Source organism: Leptonychotes weddellii, chromosome 8 (assembly GCF_054177405.1).
Source record: "Leptonychotes weddellii isolate Sample4059 chromosome 8, ASM5417740v2, whole genome shotgun sequence".
In the NCBI taxonomy this organism is placed as follows: Eukaryota; Metazoa; Chordata; class Mammalia; order Carnivora; family Phocidae; genus Leptonychotes; species Leptonychotes weddellii.
Genome location: NC_138376.1, coordinates 96,262,665 through 96,285,002, shown reverse-complemented (window position 1 = coordinate 96,285,002; position 22,338 = coordinate 96,262,665). Strand labels below are relative to the sequence as shown.

Sequence of the window (22,338 nt, the reverse complement as noted above, 5' to 3'; positions counted from 1 at the left end):
TGGCTAATAAATGAGTATATGGCCTAGGAGAAAGGGCAGCTGGACAAAAATCATAGATGAATACCCTCCCCATTGCTTAGTTTCGCTATCTTTTTATGTTTACCTATTAAAAACCACACCAAACCAAACCAAACTGGAAACTCATAAAAAGGACTTCTATTCAACAGACACTTTATTTTCTAACCTCAGATTTTAAACTGTTTAATTTTTTTATTATTTCTGGTAAGAGTGGGTGGCTCTTTGCAATGTTGAGTCAGATAATGTTCCTAATAAAACAATTTCTCTCTTGATCAAGAGTACTATGTGAGGCTGAAATTAGTATGCATAATGCCGTAATGACCTAGATATCTTACAGAAACCAGCACTTCGCTTAGGGAGGTCTAGGCACAGAGCTGATATCTGTGTCCAAAATGCTGGCTGTGGATGGGCTGATGTTCTGATACAGTGGCTTATCAAAACCATGCTTGAGATGAACCTTATTGCCCACTTCCAAAAATCATTCCTTCCAGGAGGAGAGAAAAGAGGAGTCAAAAATTAATTCTATGCAGCCTGAAATATACTGCTTCTGGCTCTTTTGGATTTTTCCACTTTAAGTTGATTTAAATGTCCTCATTTTGCGGTCCCCATGATCATTAAACTCACTCAGATCTAGGGCACATGTTTTGATGAGCAGCACTGTCTGGGGACATCTCATTAGAGACTGGTTTTCACACATGGAAATAACAAAACGGGGTATATCATTTTATTCATTTGCCTCTGTTCTGCACAGACCCATTACTGTCAACACTTACAGCCAAAAGTAGCTGTTTTTCTCCAAAAAAACAAAAAAAAAAACCCTAGAAAATAGCAATACCAAACTTGTTTAACAGAAAACAGAATCCAATTTAATACTTCACTAATTTTACAATCAGCTACATCTTTTATTTTGACTAGAGCACTCATGAGAATTTGTTTCTCTGGAGTTTATCAACACGACTATAGCATTCTGAGCTCATAACTGGAAATCAGATGTGAGTTCGGGAAGCCCACTGTAAAAATCCTTCCTTCAAAGCAGGGAATACATTTTTAACGCCTTGTCTAAGAGGGACTAACTGCCATCTGACGTACGTGGTATAGTTAATGCTCTTCAAACGTTCCTGTTTAAGCCTTCTCTGCTGTTCTGCAAGTCAGTATCTACCATGGTAAGACATTCTCACAAAAGGGTTTTGTCATCACTAAATTAAGGTAAACTGAAAACAAAAGGTTACACAAGAAAAGAAACCAAGCTTTTTCTAATGACCCCAAATGTAGATTTATACTGTGCACCAAAAAAACACTTAGCAAATCATGTTCAGCAGATGAATGACTGTAAACAATGAGACATATTTATATTTGATAGCTGTGAATACAAGTCCTAAAACCCACCTTTATTTTATTATGCTGCATTTATCTTTCTTTAAGAGATCATAATTACATAAAACAAGTTTTATTATTCAATCTCCCCTCACTACTGTAACCAAGCCCTATCAGTTGTTTCCTAAATCCTTCCCTCTCAAATTCACCTTCTCTTCTTGATCTCTGCTCCCATTGAATCATTTCAGGTTTTCATCATCTCTCTGGACTACTGTTCACAAGATAATTATTCTTTGTTTTATTATAAAATTTGTACTTATTCATATTCAAAAATATTAAAATGCAGAAAGGTAAAAAGCACAGAACTTATATCAAATGAAATGCTAACGCTCAGAAGCAGTCACTGTTTGGGAGAGAACAGGAAAGCCAGAAGTTAGGGAAATCACAGACGTTCCCCAGGCACAGAAGAATAAAGCAGGGTGGCTTGGGTCATGATTCTGAGCTGCTTATTTGTCCCGTCCCTACCATAAAGGAGTGTTAAAGGACTTATTCTGGAATCTCTTGGCTTTTTTAAATTAAAATTTTAAAATTAAAAATAGCACCCAACCCAGCGTTAGTAGACTGAAGAAATAAACAAGGTGTTACTGCTAAAGAAAGCATGTTTAGTTGCTGAATGAAAACTGTTTTCCTCTGAAGCTTTTTCCTTTCCTAAAGGAAATAAGTTCAGGATACTGGCAACAATCAGAGCCAGGGCCTTGAGCAAGTTCCTTGCTTTGTCTCTGCAGGGGTCTCTTCTGCCGCTTCTGACATCCAGAGCAATAGAAACACAGAGAGGCATCAGAGGAGGCTTTCGAGGAGGCTTTCGTGAGCACTAGAGTGAAAGCCTCTTGAAGGCAGGGATTTGTCTAGTAAGTTCTGTTAAAATGCCATACTCCCGGGGCTTCTCCAAGGTACACAGGAAGTACTCAGGAAGCTTTTTCCAAACGCATGAACAAATAAATGAGCGAATAAACTGGGCTGTCTGTTGAGATCTGCTCTCCCAGCTAGGGCTCTCCTACGAACATGCCATTTCACCATCTTCTTAATTAGCAGCATGTGTCAAAAACTTTCACATCTCCTTAATTAGATGCTTGATTGAAAAAGAAAATATATTAGCCACATATAATTTAAAATGCATTAAACTATATACTTCTTTAATTAGTATTAAATTAGTTCCATATGATTCTTTCCCTAATTCCATGTTTCATAATAAAACAAAGAATAATTATCTTGTGAACAACAGTCCAGAGAGATGATGAAAACCTGAGGTCCATGAGTTTCTGTATCTAGTAAGTGCCGAAGACATAAATATCTAGCACAGCACTGTCCAATATAGTAACCACTACCCAGCCACTTGTGGTTATTAAAATTAATTAAAATTAAAGTTTAAAATTCAGTTCTTCAATTGCAAGAGCCACATTTCAAGAGCTTAACAGACTTATGTGCTAGTGGGCACCATAGTGGGTGACAAACACATAGAACATTTCTTTCATCACAGAAAGTGTTGGACAGTACGTAGAGCTATTGATTCAACAGTTAGCCCTATGAGCAAGAGACTAGAAGGAAGGGTGAAGATAGAAATCATTGAATATTTAAACTTATTTAGTATATGCATAGAATATGTCTACAAGGGGACACATGAAAAAAATGGTAAAGTGAGTTTCTGGCACATGTTAGTGGCTAGGGGGAAAGACAGAATAAGAAAAATTACTTTTCACTGTGTTTTCTTCTGTGCCTTTTGAATTTTACACCACATATAAATATAAGCTAGTCAGAAAAACATTTTTTAAATTTAGTCTTTGAAGTCTCTTCCTACATAAGAATAATTTAACACATATTGCCAAATTTTAAAAATCGAGTTTTGCTCTTTAACAAAGACTAATATGTGGGCCGCCTGGGTGGCTCAGTCAGTTAAGCGTCTGCCTTCTGCTCAGGTCATGATTTCAGGGATCCTGGGATGGAGCCCCAGGTCGGGCTCCCTGCCTGGTGTGGAGCCTGCTTCTCTCTCTCCCCGCTGCTTGTGCTCTCTCTTGCTATCTCCCTCTCTCAAATAAATAAAATCTTAAAAAAAAAAAATTATGAAATTTTGAAAGAGGTTTCTTCTAAAAGAAACTATTATTTTTTCTATTTTTTTATTATGTTATGTTAATCACCATACCTTACATCATTAGTTTTTGATGTAGTGTTCCATGATTCATTGTTTGCATATAACACCCAATGCTCCATGCAGAACGTGCCCTCTTTAATACCCATCACCAGGCTAACCCATCCTCCCACCCTCCTCCCCTCCAGAACCCTCAGTTTGTTTCTCAGAGTCCATAGTCTCCCATGGTTCGTCTCCCCCTCCGATTTCACCCCTTCATTCTTCCCCTCCTGCTATCTTCTTAACAGAAACTATTACTGAGTTGACTAACGAACCAGACACCATGATATGTACTTTACAAATACTATCCCACCCTCACAGAAGCCCAAAATGGTAGGCAATCTTACCTCCCTATTACAGATAAGAAAAGAAAGACTGAGAAAAATTAGGGCCTTTTCCCAAGGTCACAGCGTTGAGAGAGCAAAAGGCAAGCTGAGGGCCAACCATAAGCTAACACCCCCCAACTCCCTTCCCCCCAGGTGGGATACATGTGACATTCCTCAGGCTCTCCTAGTTGCTCTAGAACAAAGGAAAGGGAAAAACAAATGGTTAACTGATAGAGATCACAGTCATGCAGGACAGGAGTCTCCATCAGTTTGCAATTGTCTTAATGATCTACGAGGAAAAAAGCACTCTCCAGAAATCAACAGACTCAAGTTCCTGGAACCCTAACATCACCCTCCCCCTCTACAGGATAGACTATAATCTTATATAGTCAGTCATTCCTCACAACCCCAGTGCAGCTCCTTCTGCCCAGCTCCTTCTGTCCCCGTGCTTTAATAGAACCACCTTTTTGCACCAAAGACATCTCAAGAATTCTTTCTTGGCCGTGGGCTCCTTATTCCAACATTTCCACATCATTTGGCATCTGAGCGTGGGGCTCATCTGGACTCTGAGCCTCGGTGCAAACTTAGCGAATACTTTCTCTTCTCTTCCTTTACTTTCATTTCAGGGGCTTTTCAAGGAGTATGGTCTTATTGGAACACTTTCATGCTGATTGCTCAGGCTGCAATCCTCCAGCCCGTGACTATTCTACAGGGAGGAGAATGCCTGCCTTTTGGCTGGAAGTTAGTACCCTAGCCGGAATGGTAATAAGACCCAGAAACTTGATGCCCTTTTTTCCTGTCCTTATACAAAGTTATCTGTCTTGGGCACGGGACAGCCACCTAAGTCACCAGGACAGCTACCAGTCTTAAGACTTCCGTGTAAGGTTTCCTCCTCATTGGTCTAATGTGAGCTCCTCCACATCTCTAGTCTAGCCACGAGACCCCCACCTGGAGCCAGCCAAAACCAGTACCCGACTGAATTAAAACCCAACTGGGGACCATTTTCTAGGGAAGTCAGCTGTAAGGAATTACCTGTGATGGAATGTCACTTAGACCATCATGGATTTCTATCTTTACTGTTTTCTGTCAATGTCCCCTACTAACTGCTTAAATTACAAAATTGGGTAATTTCCCCTTGCAAAAGTTTTCTAGTGTTTTCCAAGGGTTAAAAACAGCAGGTTCTTCAAGGCAAAGCAAAATAAGGCACAGACTTCAAGGCAAGGCAAAATAAGGCAAGGCCTTCGTGGCATAGTCTTTAAGACAAGGCACAGTATCTCAGTCCACTCACATTCTAGACCGCAATGGGGAAGCGTTGGGGGAGGGGCGCTAACATCCTCCAGGGCCTTTAATGGCAGGGCAGTGATCATTGTGATTTCCTTCAAGGGACATCTTGGGTTGCTTTGACACCAGGAACCTCTGACATATTCTGCGTGGGATGCCACCCAGGAGTCGGGGGGAGGTGGGGAGTGGTTCGTGGTAATGGACCTTCTCTACTTTTCTAGGAGCATGGGATCTTCTTTCTTCTACAGTTCCCAAGGACTCTCCCTTGGAATGCCTTTTAACCCACTGGAGACAATTCGGATTGCAAAAATTAATAAGGACTGATCTCCTGTAGCACTGCATGACCTCAGTATGATTGATCAGTTAGATCTTTTCTGCTGGAAACAGGGCAAATGGACTGAGGTACCTTAGGTCCAGGCCTTTAACTATCACCTTGACCAATTCTGTGTGGCTGGGATGACAAAATCCCAGGGATACACTCCTTGGGGTTAACTATGGGCTTGTGGAGAGACTGGATGACCCCACTTTCCTTATGATTGGATTGGATGATGCACTTGGGGATGCTCTTATCTCCTGAGACAAGTCTTCTCCCACTTGCCGTGATTCCTTGTAATTAGGATATTGTTAAGGCTACACCTCAAATAAAGAGAGTTTCCTGAGGGTTTTATTCCTTAATCATATTCGTCCCAGGAACTACCTCTATTAACGTAAAACTGTAAATAGAGGCTTTGGCCAAGCATACAACAGTGCTCCTGGTAGAAGCCTCCTCAAAGCTCCCTGTGGGAAAGTCCCTGGCTGTGTAATGACACCCCATCGGGTCCAGAGTTGTCTGAGAGACCAAAGGCCACCAATGGATAACGGGAGGCGACTTTATTAAATACCAGGCTCTCCTTACAGATACACCTGAAATTTTACTTAAAACCTGTCAAACTTTAAACCCAGCTACCCTATGCCTGGGCCTGACCGTCACACTTCTGTGTTAAAATATAACTGCTCAGAGATTATTGATCTTGTTTATTCTAGCCGATCAGACTTAAAAGATCCCCCTATGGAAATGCAGACAACAGTTGGTTTCCTTATGGCACTAGTTTCATGGAAAAGCGGACAAGAAAAGCTAGGCATGCTACAGTCAGTCTAACTCAAGTCTGTTGAGGCCAAAGCCCTCCCAGCAAATACCTGCGTCCAAAAGGCAGAGTTAATAGTGTTCACCCATGCTTTACAACGGGCAAAGGGCTTCAAAATTAATATCTATGCTGACTCTGAATATGGCTTCCTAGTCCTACATGCCCACGGAGCAATCTGGAAGGAAAGGGATTATCAAGCCATAACTCCCCATTCAAATATGGGCCTGAAATTACGGCTCTTCTTGAGGCTGTACACCTACCTGCGGAGGTAGCTGTGATTCACCTCGAAGGATGTCAAAGGTGTATGACCCTACAATCTAAAGGAAACATTTGGCAGACTGTGCAGCCAAGCAGGCAGCGCAAAATAAATATTAACCCCAATAAAGGCTTAACTCCAGTCTCTTCAGACCAAAAAATTCACTTAGCCCAGGAATGAGGATATTCAAAAATGCACAGGACTGGCTTGTTAATAATAAGGGGAAAAAATCTTTATACCCAAAAATAACCAATGGAGGGTAATACAGGGTTCGTACCAGCTACTCATTTGGATATAAAGGCCACTGAAGTGACAAAAACTTTGCTAAGAGAAACTGTCCCTAGATTTGGACTCCCTTGGTCTCTACAAAGTGACAACAGACCGTCTTTTATTGTGCAAACAGCTCAGCAAATAGCTCGGGCCTTAAAAATCAATTACTATTTACATTCAGCCTGGCATGCACCATCCTCTGGAAAGGTGGCCCTCCAAAACCAAAGGGCTCTGATATCCTGACTGCAGTTCCAGAAGGCCTATAATTAGACGGCTAGCTCCTAACAGGACCCAGTGGCTAGGCAGCTCTACTTGTGGCCATAGCTTCCCTCAGCTGGACAGGCCGCTGGGCTCTGGGTTTTGCCTGGATGCACGGACACGTTATTAAAGCCATTACCAACACAGCCAACCTTCCAAATTTAAAACAGCGGTGGGCATGTTCTGTGATTTATTCATACAACCACCTAGCATCCAACTTTGTTCCCTCTTTAGGACTGGAGGATGTCATTTGGCACATGGACGCTCTTAATAAGTATACTGTCAAAGCCCTAAATGACACTCAGAATAGCATTTCTCTACAAAACACTGAAAGAACTCAAATGCATAAAACAGTTCTACAAAACAGAATGGCATTAGCTGTTTTAACAGCAAAACAAGGTGGGACGTGTGCCATCATTAAAATGTAATGCTATGTATATAGTCCAGATTATCACAGACATGTCACAGGGCTGTTGAAAAATATGAATACCCAAATTGAGGCTCTATAAAATCCTTCTCTCTCTTTCAGCGATTAAGTTCCTGGGTTTGGGGGAGGACCATGGTCAACTATTAAGGGTCTCTCTGTTGGAGTTCTCATTCTTAGAGCCATATTAATCCTAATATGTTGCCTTTTTCAATGTCTCTCTGCTTGGTGCTGAGACTCCATCTACAATGACTTCACGTCGACAGATGATCCCTACCACACAAAGAGATGCTCGTTACTGTCTAAGTTGGATTCAGTTGCCTCCACTTTTGTAACTCTGCTATCTGCTCCCTGACTGACCAATACTGACCCATGGGTAGGGACATCTTTACGCCCCTACTCGGCAGGAAGAAGCTACAGAAGGTGAGACCTTCTGCCTTCAACAACCTTAAAGATTTAAGGGTCAAGACTGTTCGGGGTGGGGGGGGCGATGATGAGGGAGCAAAAAGCAAGCTGAAGGCAAAGCACAAGCTAACACCCCGCACCCCTCCCCCAGGTGGGATACATGTGACATTCCTCAGGCTCTCCTAGCTGCTCTAGAACAAAGGAAAGGGAAAAACAAATGGTTAACTGATAGAGATCACAGTCATGCAGGTCAGGAGTCTCCATCAGTTTGCAACTGTCTTAATGGTTTATAAGAAAAAAAGCAATCTCCAGAAATCTACAGACTCAAGTTTCTGGAGTCTGTAACATCACCCTCCCCTCTATAGGATAGACTATCTCATATAATCAGTTACTCCTCACAACCCCAGTGCAGCTCCTTCTGCCCATGGGTGCAGTCCCCGTGCTTTAATAAAACCACCTTTTTGCACCAAAGACGTCTCAAGGATTCTTTCTGGCCCTTGGCACCGAACCTCAACATTTCCACATCAACAGGGCATAGTTAAGTGGTGGAACAGGAATTCACAAAGCTACGTGTGAGCCAGTAGCCTCAGGGCCTCCCAGGTCCACTCCTACAAGTGTTCTGCGGCCTATATTAGCTTATCTTTGATTTTAAAATCACTGGACTTTGGAAATTCTATGAACTATTTGGGGGAGATATGCCTGGCAATCTGGTGGGCTTCGATGGAGAACATGCTTGCAGGAAGGAAAGATTTCAACTCTAGGTGTGGCTCTCTGTGTAATCAGCTGGGATCTGCTTTGAAAATACAAGGCCGAACCCTCTGGTACTTCTAAGGTAAAACAAAAGCAAGAGGCTGATGACAGGATTTTCAAGCCTCGGTCTGGCTCCTACAGTTTACACTTAGCTGGATTAGGAAATGTGCTGAAGCAGTTTTGAGGTTAAAAAAAATCTTTTAAATCCAAACCAAACCTTTCCCAGACTCTGCACTTCCCTGTGCTCCCTCCCATCTGAGTACATTTTCCTTTCACTGCAGTTTCCATCCCTGGGAAAGTCCAGAGGCCAACTTAGAACCATTGATACATGAACCACTGTACATGAACCATTTACATACAAAGGATATTAAAAAAAAAACAACAAAAAAAGGCAAAAAAGCACTGCTCTATAATTTGAAGCTAATAGCTCCATGAAGAAAAGTAGAAAATGTCAAAATGGGTCAACCATGAGAACAATATCTTCTTTTTTTTTTTTAATTTTTTATTTTTTTTAAAGATTTTATTTATTTATTTGACAGAGACAGAGACAGCGAGAGGAGGAACACAAGCAGGGGGAGTGGGAGAGGGAGAAGCAGGCCTCCCGCTGAGCAGGGAGCCCGATGTGGGACTCGATCCCAGGACCCTGGGATCATGACCTGAGCCGAAGGCAGTCGCTTAACCAACTGAGCCACCCAGGCGCCCGAGAACAATATCTTCTTTTTGCTTATTTTTTGTTTTTTTTTTTAATCTTCCTTAAGGATACCCCTTGGTGTCCCATTTCATTCAGTTACAGGTGAAGAGGGAATGACATTTGGTCTGTGGAACTCCAGAGAACATATTAATGAAGGAGAGGAAGTCATAGAGTAAAAAGGTTAGTTCAATATAACTTTCTAGGAGTGCCTAGAAAAGGGTCCTGGGATCGAGCCCCGCATCGGGCTCCCTGTTCAGCGGGGAGCCTGCTTCTCCCACTCCCGCTCCCCCTGCTCATGCTCTATCTCTCTCAAATAAATAAAATCTTTAAAAAAATATATATAACTTCCTAACTGAGCAATCCAATAATGGAAATGGCTGCTCCATAAGTAGCGTCCCCATCACTGAAGTATGCAAGCAGGTCAGGTCCAAGTTCTGACCTCCAACACTGTATGGGACTGCCCTACATCTTTTTTTTTTTTTTTGAGATATAATGAACATAAACATTATATTAATTTCAGGTGAACAACATAATGATTGGATATTAGTATATATTGTGAGATGATCGCCACAACAAGTCTAGTTAACATCTGTCACCACACAATGACAAAATTTTTTCTTGTGATGGGAACTTTTAGGATCTCTTAATAACTTTTAAATATGCGATATAATAACATTAACTACAGTCACCATGCCATACATTACATCCCCAGGATTTATTGATTTTATGACTAGAAGTCTGTACCTTTTGACTACTTTCACCCATTTTGCCCACCCCCCAAAATACAGCTGACCCTTGAATAACTCAGGGGTTAGGGACACCAACCCCCACACAGCCAAAAATCCACGTATAACTTTTGACTCCCCCAAAACCTAACTACTAAGCCTACTGTTGACTGGAAGCCTTTCTGATAACATCTACAGTCAATTAACATATTTTGTATGTTATATTAAGTATCATATACTGTATCCCTGCAACAAGGTAAGCTAGAGAAAAGCAAATGTTATTAAGAAAATCACAAGGAAGAGAAAATACATTTAGAGTACTGTGCTGTATTTATTGAAAAAAATTCCGGGTATAAGTGGACCCGCCATTCAAACTCGTGTTGTTCAAGGGTTAACTGTAGTCTTCTTTAATACAAATACTTTTCCTCAAAATTGCCTCTGTAGGGAAATAAGAGTACTCACGTAAAAGATATAGAAGTAATAGTCTTTCACGAAAAAAATTATAGAACAGTATTGTAGTATGACCCTATTTTAGTGAAACAGAACAAAAAACAAAGCAAAACCCTCTCGAACCAGCAACTATTCCGTTTCAATATATACGTACGTGCGTTTAGATATGTAGGTATGAGAAAATGGTTGGTCAACAGAGGAGAATGAAGTGGGGCAACTTTTACTTTGCATTTATATAATTTAGTGTTTTTGAATTTTTGATACAACAATCCTTTATTGCTTCTGTAATTATCAGGCCAATAAATCTGTAAAAATGAAGTATCTGCAGCCATGGCAACATTTGGCCAAATCTCTGTCAGAGGTTTATTCTTTCTCCTGAGTCCAGCTATCACGGGAAATACTAATAGCAGCCCCACTCCCTCCGTTACCACGCAGAGCTGGGCTGTTGCCCTCGGGGAACTGTCTCTTGCTATTCACTGCAACCTTGTCATTGCACTGTTCTTCAGAGCCTACGCTGTTTTTTCCTGGTTGCCCAAACTGACTCTTGCCATTTCCAGACTCAGGGAAATGGATGGTCACCACGAAATGGGCCAGAAACATCTGCATTTGAAGCCTCATTTGTTCCTTCTTAGGTGTGCATCCTTGGGTGAGTTACTAAATCTAAGCCTCAGGTTCCTTGTCCTTCAAAGGGAAAGAATGGCGTCAGATGGCTTTTTTGTGATGATTACACTAACTAGCACACAGAAAGCTTACAGTGACTATTAAACGCAACCTGTGCCTGGTCCACAGCAAGGGCTCAATAACCAGAAGTTACTCGTTTGATGTGCTGAAGCTATTGCCATCACTTGGGGATTTCTCAGGATCCAAGAGAATGAGTTAACATCTAAAGCACTGTAACACATCAAAGAAGGTATCTGATAAATTCTAGATGTTATGGGCTCACGATTTTTCTCGCTATACATAAATATTACTTTTATTTAACTCTGCTATGAATTTAGTCACTGGTACAAGATATTTATTATTTTTAGAAGAGTATCACTTCTAATATTTCATTTCGTGTTTTCACAAAAGGAAGGTCAGTTTTCAGTTTCCACTGCAAATTCCCAACTGTGACATGTGCCAAATAATATCCAACTTCATGCCAGAGGGGGAAGACAGTTAAAAAACAAACAAACAAAAACACTCACTTAATGAAAATTCCCTCTCAGAATTATGATCAAATAAAACCAAAAAGCTTAGAAGTAAGCACTAGAAAAGTCTATAGATGTACCTGATTCTAGTACCAACCTTTGAGATGTGCATTCTTTTCCTCACTTTGTCTAATTTTGACAAAGAGATTCCGCTCCCCCCACCCCTGAAAATTATTCAGTCAAAATGGAAATACTCCGGTTCAGAAACAGTTAGAAAAAGAGATCCTTCGGCTTTGAGTTCAATAACTAGCAATATATCCACACAGGTGAACACATGAACACATAATGGAATTTTCCTTGGCCTCAAAAAATAAAAGCATTCTATAAAGATTCCATAAATGGAATGCCAATCAAGGACAAAACACCAAACTTCCCCTTTTTAGGATTTCTATGAAAACAGTGATGGGATCAGTAGATCGTAGGGGACTCTGCTCATCAAAGTGCAGGTGCCGGGAAAGGATGCAAATTGTCACACTTTCAGATGAGACCGGGCGTGGGTTCCTAAGGGACATTCAGAGAGCCTTGTATGCCCCTCCTCAGTACCGGGCTGACAAAAATGAATGTTTACTGTGTAGAACGTTTGCCTTGTGTTTATGAAACAAGACAGGCTTTTGTTGCATATATAGATTGCCCGTGTGAGAGTCTGGTTCCTTTTTCTAAAAAGTCAGGATGCTGAGTCACAGCCTGAAAAAGTTACAGGGAAATCAGTGGCACTAACAATGGTGATATAGAACTCAGCTATAAACTGAGGAAGGGAAGCAGAAAAGGGAACTTGCTCCAGGTGATAAGAGAAGCACGTTGTGCCAAGAGTAATCAGCAAAGTCCTGTAACTATGGTATTTACATTTTAGGAGTTTTACTGCTTATCAATCAAGAATAAGCTGATAAACACAGCAACACAGAACTTAACCAAACCCTGCAGATTGTATGTGGTTTATTTAACTTCATACAGTTAAACTAAGAGGCTCTATTAGTCCCCTATGTCTGCTGTAACAAATTACCACAAACTCCGTGCTTAAAATAACACACAATTATTCTCGGACAGCTCTGGAGGTCAGAAGTCCAAAATCAGGTACAGGGCTGCATTCCTTGTGGCCCCTTCAGCTCCGAAGCCAGCAGCACGGTCTCTGGCTTCAGTGTCTCAACTGCCTTCTTCTCTGCAGTCAAATCTCCCTCTGCCTCCTAATCTTATGGGGACACTGAGATCGCATTTTGAAGCCCACCCGGATAATCCAGGATAATCCCCCCATTTCAAAATCCTTAACTTACTCATATCTTCAAGGTCTCTTTTGCTATATAAGGTAACACTCACAAATTCCGGCATTAGGACCCGGCTATCTTTGGTGCTAATTACTCAGTCTACCACACTAGCTAAATTAGCATGTGTGATATAAATAATTGTAAAAGCAACATTACAGCCCATGTCCAAATCATTACTAGGTCTAAGAAAAGTTCACTGCTTGCAGTGAGTGGTAGTAAACATGTTATTTCTAAAGCAAAACCCAAAAGTTTACTTAAAACGATCCTGAAATCTCAAGGTGCAGTGGAAATATTACAGACATGAGCTTTCATTTTATGTTGGTTGACCTCAGAACAGCCTCTTGGAGATGGGGATATTGGAAGGAAAATTTTAACAGGCTGGATTTCCAAAGGGTTAAATCTTGTTTTCATATCTGATCACTTCAATCATCACTGAAATCAGTCTTTCACTGTTTATAATCACCTACAAAGCTGAAGAGGTCTTCCAAATATTTTTTTCTTTTATTGGAGCTCCTTATGGGCCCAGAAATCATTTTTATGACAATCTTTAAAAAATATTTCTTTTTTACTCAAAACCAATCATATGCTTGGACTCCCCAGTGACAGCACCGGGATGTATTTCAATGACATATATATTTCAGCAGAGCAGCTATATTGCAAAGACACGATTCTTCGGGAAAAACAGAAAAATTTTCATTTCTTGAAGCTACTTCAGCAAAACAAGCAACTAACTAAAGCAGAGCTACTTGAAATTTTCCCAGCAGAAATACAGTGATAGCAGGGATTTTGTTCTCTGAGTTTAACCTATTCCTTGCTAACTGCTTAAACTGTAGAAACATGGAGGAAAATAAAAGCTAAAAAATACAGTCCAGAAGTAATCAGTTTAGTATATAAATTAATGCTCTCCTAAAAGCCTCATGAGTGAAACATAACATCTGTGATCAGCAAAAATGTCCTGCTGAGGAAAACAATTATGAGTGGCATAAAATTAGAATATGCTCTAACTCAACTTCTCTTCCTCCTTCCAACTTTTAAAATATATTCTAATAATATTTAACTGCCTTTGAATAATTTTAGACACACACATACGCTTCCTCTCTTATGATAATGTTATTTCAATGCTATAAATGAGAAGTGGCCTGCCTCATAACTCTTCCTGTCATTTTGGGTACTTTCAGAAAGAATAATGTATTATCAAGTATAAAATCTGAAAAATTATTTTGGCAGATGCTCTCAACTTAGTTGGTTTACATCCAATATGTCCATTCAATTTCTTAGAGGTATTTTTTCTACTTGATATATACTGTCCATATCCTTGGGAAATGACATTGCTCAAAAACAGGATTCACGGGATGGAAGACTAGTAATATCTACTTCGAAATTCTTCCCTTCTAAAATTGCTGTCAAACTCTGAGGTTATTCATTTGTATGTAAAGGCACACCAAAAATAGATTTTTAAAGAAAAATCCTGGCCTTGCTTTCGTATTTCTGAGGGCCAGTCTCTGGGGTGATGACCTTCCAACCACATGGCAGTCTTGGTTGGGCTTTTCAAAAAGCCTCAAGGATGGTCCTCTCTCAAGTGTACTAGTTTGCTCTTAACCAATCGAAAAGAACCCCTGTGTTATAATAAAAAATAAATGCTTGGTTTTTGTCCCTCCATAGTCTGGTGTAGAGCTCCTAAAACACTTGGAATCTCCTGAGTGATAAGAATATCTTTTGTGTGTCGATAAATGACTCCTGTTGTTTGTGTGGGGGGCTAAGACAGCCTCAGGATAGGGACTGGTCACCAGAACCGCCAAGCCTTGATTAGAAGATTGGAAATTTTGGCCCCACCTCCAGACTCCTGGGGAGGGGAGAGGGGCTGGAGATTGAGTTCAATCACCAATGCCAATGGTTTAATCAATCATGCCTCTACAATGACACTTGCATATAAACCTTTAACTGACACGGTTTAGAGAGCTTCTGGTTCAGTGAACACACTGAAGCGCTAGGAGGGTGGCATGCCCAGACAGAGCATGGAAGCTCTGCACCCTCCTACTCCCATACTTTGCCCTATGCATCCTCTTCCATTGGGCTGTTCCTGAAAAATACGCTGTATAATAAACTGGTAAATGTAAGCAAAGTGTTTTCCTGAGTCCTGTGAGTTGTTTTAGAATTGTCAAACCTGAGGAGGGATCACAGGAACTCCCAAATGTACAGCCGAGCTGGACAGAAGTGTGGGTTGACTGGGGATTCAGGACTTAGGAATGGCATCTGAAGTGAGGACAGTCTTGAGGGACTGAGCTCTTAAACCTGTAAAGTCTGACACTGACTCAGGGTAGTTCGGGTCGGAAGTGAACTGAATAGTTGTATACCTAGCTGATGTTGAGAATCAGAGAACGCCAGACTCTAGACTTTGCCAGAACACCAATCTTGAGCACAACAGAGAAGATGAAAGTGAGACTGATGGACCTGTAAAAAAAACAAGCAGGCTATCCTTTTCTCGATCAGAGATGTGACTGAATGCCTGTTGTATGTTCTGCTTGGCCCACAAGCACTTTTTGAAAATCTTAATGACTAAAGGAGAGCATTTAAAATGAGGCTATTTCACATAAAAATGTGGATTTCAGGCTCACCTTGAAGAATTAGCAGACATAATAGTATTGGTCCTGGGCCCCGCATGGCCAACCAGGCTGGAGTAGAACAACAGCTTCCCTCCTTGGAAAAGGCGTGTGCTGTTGTCATCAGGCCCCAGTCTTCCTTCCCCACAGAGCACCAACGTCGAAGGCCGGCAGTTACCACCTACTGTCCACTCGTTTCCATCACCGCTTTGGCCTCTAAGTAGTCAATGTTTGCATTTTTTGCTCCAGACAGCATAAAGTTCTATTCTTGGGTCAATTCAGATGATCAGAGAGCTGCAGTCTTGGACCATACTATGATGGCCCACTGCAAAACATCTTTTACTAAGTCCTATATTGGCATCATGTCCTCTCTTGGCACTTTTCGCTGTAACAAATTGCCTTTATGAATGTTAATAACAGACACTACTACCACATCTTTTTAGTGTTCTTTTTATATAGGATATGAGGTCCTACATAATTTTAGAGTTAAGGGTGAGGAAGGGTTTTGACACCTGGGAAACCAGTATGTGCTCTACTCATGAATAGGGAGAACTATGGAAAGGAGTCCCTTCGTTTTTGTTTTTTTTAATGCATGTACGTATGTATGTATGTTTATTGCTAACCGACTGACTGTAGTAATCTCTATACCCAACATGGGGCTTGAGCTCATGACCCTGGGATCATGAGTTGCATGCTCTTCTGACTAAGCCAGTTGGGTGCCCTGAAAAGAAGTCCCTTAGTAACACTGACCATGGAAGTAGTTCTGAGTCAACTACACAACTAATAGCATGAAGTTTAGGGTCAAGAAGAAGGAAGGAGTCTGGTGAAATAGCCAACAGCCACGTAAAAGTTCAGAAGCCAAAAGAGGGTTTTAAAAAAAGTTCCATCATATAAAATTAACTACCCTCCTGGAGGTTTCCTGAGAGTTGAAGTAAATACCTGAATTATTTTCTCTATCGTGCTTATTTCTTTGAACGTGACTTAATGCTGGGAGTGGACCAAAACAAGGCTGGTTGCATGTGGGTTACACATGTGTGTAATTTTTATAAGGTATCTCAAATCCTTGTAGAATAAGGTGGGGCACGAATGAATGAATACATAAATAAATAAGGACATGAACAAACATTAGTCCTGGAATGATAAAGCAGGCTAATGACAGGCTGAGTTTTATCTGTATCAAATTTCACAAATTGATAAAACCCTTGAAGCTGACCATGTCACACAGACTAAAAGGGACCTCATCTCAAGGGAGGTTGTTCTACACCCTTCCAACCACAGAAATCAAACTCCACCCAAAACCAATCTATTAATTCAAAGAATAATATAAGGTGTTTTGGGAGGCAAGACCTAACAATTCCCCCACAATTCAAACACCTGCCTCTTTCCCCCAAATAAACAAAACTGGACTTTCTTATCATTAATTCTTCTTTGTACCTACTACGTCTCTCAGCACACAGAGGTAAAAAAGAGTTCATTACATACCATTAACTGAGTCATCAAGCCACCCTCTCCAATAGCAATTTTGTACCAAGAAACTTACACTTGGAGTTTAATTATTTATTTAAAGATTTTATTTATTTATTTGACAGAGAGAGACACAGTGAGAGGGAACGCAAGCAGGAGGAGTGGGAGAGGGAGAAGCAGGCTTCCGGCTGAGTGGGGAGCGCGATGCAGGGCTCGATCCCAGGATTCTGGGATCATGACCAGAGCCGAAGGCAGATGCTTAACGACTGAGCCACCCAGGCGCCCCACACTTGGGAGTTTTTTTTAGTATATGTGCTGCTGAAGCGAGCACGGGAGTTTTTTAATAGTTGATAAAAGGCAAGGTAATTTCTTACAGATTTGCATTTATTTATATAGTTTTAAGTGTTCTGATCTTAGGGATTCCTTTTAATACACATTATAAAACTTTTTAAACCCTTATAACATTAGAATAATAATAATCGTCCAAATTTCCTGTGGATCTCCATGTTCCTTCGGTAAGCCATAAGAAAACTCAGCTGGACTGTATTTTGGCTGAGACTAAAGGCAGCTTATGAAGAAAACCAAAATGTAATGACAACAATATTGCATAAGATGGGGTAAAATAAATATGTTTTTAACTATTGTGGAGACTCTCTGCAGGGAGTATATTAGCCACAGTTCAAAGGAAAGTCAAATAAAGAAAAGTTTCATTGCTGTTTATATGGATTAGGCAATAAAGCTCCAATCAATAAAAAGCACGTTTCAATATTTAACCCATACATACATTACAATTTCACAGTGGCATGGACAAAAACTAAAATTCAGCATTTATCAACAATTATATCTTTAGTGAGGCTACCATACAAACAAAAAAGAAGGTGTTTTCCATCAGTATATTAATTCTTCCATATTCAGATATTGTTTTAGGGGAATTATGATGTCAAAGAAAGCACTGAATTGAATTTTCAGAATTTTACATAAAGTAGTCACAATATTAAAAACTCTAAAATGATAAATTTAAAATGATAAAATAATTACCTAAGCTAATAAACAAATTATCTTTTCCATTTCATTTTCCAAGAAGCATAAATCATAAAAGCTCATGTAGGAAAGCTCCTTAAAACGTATCTGATCAAATCATCCAATGACGGAATTAAGTACTACATTTACAGATCCTCTCAAAACTCCCCAGTGCCTAGAAACTGAGACTCAACATATGTCATTCTTCTTTTTAAAAACTTTAACTGCAGGGGCGCCTGGGTGGCTCAGTCGTTAAGCGTCTGCCTTCGGCTCAGGTCATGATCCCAAAATCCTGGGATCAAGCCTCACATCGGGCTCCCTGCTCCACGGAAAGCCTGCTTCTCCCTCTCCCACTCCCCTGCTTGTTCCCTCTCTTGCTGTCTCTCTGTCAAATAAATAAAATCTTTAAAAAAATAAAAATTAAAAATTAAAAGCTTTAACTGCAGTGTCTAGTTCAGTGTCTAACACCCTATAGATAATTGTAGCAGACTTTTGTTGGCCTCCCTACAATCTTTTCCTCCTCGTTTTGACATCAAGTTTCAATTTTCAGTAAATATACCCTCCCCCCTTTTAATACCATATCTGGGTAGGGGCACCACCCCAGCTCCAGGGATGGGACACCTGACCCAAGCCAGTCAAAGCACTGAGGCCCCTCGGATAGAAGCAGTGACTCCAGGAACCAGCACATGGCCTAGGCTGGTCCAGTCACAGTGAATCCTGTGTCAATTACTGGCAAACACACTTGCTTTGCCTGATGTTGCACAAGGGAGATCCTGAGTCGGCAGTGTTTATCAAGTAAAATCTGAGAAGACAAAAGAGTGGAAGAACTCAGATACAGAGAAACTGAGTCATGATGACATTATTTGGGCCCCAATCCAGACATTCCTGAAGTCAAATCTAAAATTTAACCTGGACTTTTAACTTAGGTGTGCCAGGAAATCCCCTAATGCCTTCTTTTCTCTCCTCAGCTAGTTTCATCTGTTTTCTGTTACTCGGGACTCTGGCCCCCTGCCCCCAGCAAAGGGGAAAGACAGACCTGACTATTATGGAAATTTACGTAAGAATTGAGGCTGTTTCATGTGAAGGATCCCAAAATGTAGATCGGCTGAGCTGGGGTTGGATGCCAGCTGGGAAGCTGGCTACCTTTGTCATGTGACAATAAAATGGATGTCTTTTGTACCTTAAAACCAGACAGTGTGCCTATCAGGAGTGTATTATTAGGGAGCTTAAGAGAATTTTTAGGATTCTAAAGTAAACTCTCCATTTCTTTCAAGTCTTCAGTAAGATCTTACAAGAAAGAGACGAGCTTAGACTATAATTTATCAGCTTAAAGTAGAACCAGATGAAAATATATCTTTGCTAAGAGAAAATTTTTGTTTGTGGTTTGCAGCAGTTGAGAGCCTGGTGACCCCTGGAGTCCTGCAGACGTGGAAAAGCCAAATTACCTGCCCCCAACTAAAGTTAGTGCAAAAAAGTAGGGGACGCTACAGTACTGAGATGAGGGTTTAGAAGCAGCTGCTCTTCCTCAGGCTCCTCCCAAATACCTCCACTTATTCCCTCTGCCAGACACACAGGATGGTGGCCCAATGCACTGAGGCAGCTAGAACACAGTCCAGGGCTCCTAAGAAGCAAATAAACAGTGCTTCCCCAGCTCAGGCCACTGGTTTTTACTGCCCTGAAGCAAAGACCCAGAGGGCAGTGCCTCTCTGAAGGCCCAGGAGATGAACTGAGTACCAGCCCACTGCTGAGAGACCAAAATTCCTGAGCCGGTTCTATCTCCACCCAAAGTCCATGGTTCTGGTTACTAACCCGTGGAATGTGGCCAATGACGATAGAATTAAAGCCTGCAAAATTTTTAAATGAATTGTATTGCCAGAGAAACCCCTCATTTGTCAAACATATGAACTTGTAAATGCTCAACTCCAAAGTAATCCCTCGGTCCCCAAATCTATGCCACCATAAAATGGGCGCCAAGGGAAGTCCAGCTTGCAGACAGGCTCCTCCTCAGTGTTGTCAGGAAAACGGACAAGAGTGAGCTACTCTGAGCAGCACTGGTGGCTGCCACAAGGCTGAACAGGGAACTGCCCCACGGGTAGAGCAGCGGGGAAAACCTGCTGTTCCTGTTCAGCAAGACCAGGAAGTGCAGCCGACCACCGGCCACTGTGCGCTCCCTGCCTGCTCCCTCCCCCCAGGGGGTGTTTTCACTTCAGTCCAGTCAGGGCGAAGCTGAGCTGCGCAACCGACTGAGCTGCCAGGAAGCACTCCTGCTTGTTCCTACCCAGGAAGATGTGAGGCTGGCAGTCTTCCTGTCACCACACATCACGGGTCCAGAGCCCCAGGAGCGCACTGCGGGGTCTGAGGGGGAACGGGAAAACAGCAGAGAGACACAGTGTCCCAACCCGGAAGTCCGCCATTCGTAATGGCTCGCCTGCTGTCGTGGGGTTTTGTTGCCACCTGCATCAAAAGGCGCACTCACTGATATAGAAAACAATTATTACTTATAAATCAATAAATGGCATTTATAAAGTTCTTTGTGATGCTGAATGCCAGAATCCGCCTCTGAAGTTTCCAGCCATTGATCTGATTTCTCTCCTCCCCTGTATCAGAGAACTGAGACTTTTCTGCTCCTCAAGGCAGGCCTTTCAAGATGGGAAGCAGATAGCACACCCACCCAGCAAGTTTTCTTCTTCAGGCTAAATATATCCAGTACCTTCCATTTCTCTTCATACAAGCTATGTCTGTGCTCCTACATATTTGTTGCTCTCAAATGAACATACAGTTCGTTGCCTGCAGTATCTCAGCAGGTGCCTGAGCTGGGAGGCCTGGAAGTCCATTATCCTTTCCCTCAAGAGGACGTGAGCTGCTTAGGGCTGTTCCAGCACACTCCCTGGTGTGGAATGGCCTCTTTGTAAATACCGATGACTGGGTGGAGGGAGGGCAGGAGGGCAGAAGGGAAGAAAAGGAGGAAGGGAAAGAAGAAAGAAAATTAGGAAAGGAAGACCAAAAATGAGGAAAGACAAAAAGACAGGAAACAGGAAGAAAGGAGGAAGGAGAAACTGATGTAGACTAAAACATCCCCGAAGTACCAATTTTTTATTTTATTTTATTATTTTGTTACTTATTTATTTTTAATTTATTTATTATGTTCAGTTAGCCAATATATAGTACATCATTAGTTTTTGGGTTTTTTTAGATTTTTGAAAAAATTTATTTGTCAGAGAGAGAGAGCACAAGCAGGGGGAGCGGCAGGCAGAGGGAGAAGCAGGCTTCCTGTAGAGCAAGGAGCCCGATGCGGGACTAGATCCCAGGACCCTGGGATCATGACCTGAGCCGAAGGCAGCCGCCCAACCAACTGAGCCACCCAGGCATCTCAGTACATCATTAGTTTTTGATGTAGTGTTCGAGGATTCATTAGTTGTGTATAACACCCAGTGCTCATCACAACCCGTGCCCTCCTTAATGCCCATCACCCAGTTACACCATCCCCCCACCCACCTCCCCTTCGTTTCCTAGTCCAGAGTCTCTCATGGTTTGTCTCCCTCTCTGATTTCTTCCCATTCAATTTTCCCTCCCTTCCCTATGGTCCTCCGCGCTATTGCTTATGTTCCACATATGAGTGAAACCATGTAATTGTCTTTCTCTGCTTGACTTATTTCACTTAGCATAATCCCCTCCAGTTCCATCCATGTCAATACAAATGGTAGGTATTCATCCTTTCTGATGGCTGACTAATATTCCATTGTATATACGGACCACATCTTCTTTATCCATTCGTCTGTTGAAGGGCATCTTGGCTCTTTCCACCGTTTGGCTATTGTGGACATTGCTGCTATGGACATTGGGATGCATGTGCCCCTTCTTTTCACTATGTCTGTATCTTTGGGATAAATACTTAGTAATGCAATTGCTGGGACATAGAGTAGCTCTATTTTTAATGTCTTGAGGAACCTCCATACTGTTTTCCAGAGTGGCTGTACCAGCCAGGCAGCAACTTTTCAAAAGCATGTGTTTCTAGCAGAATGGTAACATCCCAGGAAAAACACTGTTTGCAGGAATGCCAGCTGGGACACAATTCTCAGAGGGTAATTTGGAATAACTATCAAAGTTTATTGATCATTGCAAGGAATTTATATATATTATCATATAGATGACAATACAAGTATCATAGCAAAAAATATGAAATCATCATAAATATATGTCTACATATAACATTAAGTAAAAAGAAAAGAAGTTAAAGAGCAATCGGAATCTATTTATGAGCATGGGAGAGAAGACATGATTACATATGCACAAATATTTCTAAAAGGATCGATATGATCCTATCACCCAGA

General features: G+C 41.4%; 1 protein-coding gene across 17 annotated transcripts in view; it reads right to left on the bottom strand.

The window, feature by feature from the left end:
- Positions 1-22,338, bottom strand: part of NCOA7 (nuclear receptor coactivator 7) — a 153,130-nt gene that overhangs the window by 74,763 nt on the left and 56,029 nt on the right. For 7 of the 17 annotated variants that reach the window (XM_081828947.1, XM_081828948.1, XM_081828946.1 and 4 more), the window contains exon 3: positions 15,539-15,739. The exons of the other annotated variants lie outside the window; for them this stretch is intronic. In XM_081828947.1, coding sequence (XP_081685073.1) covers positions 15,539-15,739 — 201 coding nt within the window. The remainder of the gene's footprint in view (positions 1-15,538; positions 15,740-22,338) is intronic. 17 annotated transcript variants of the gene reach the window in all.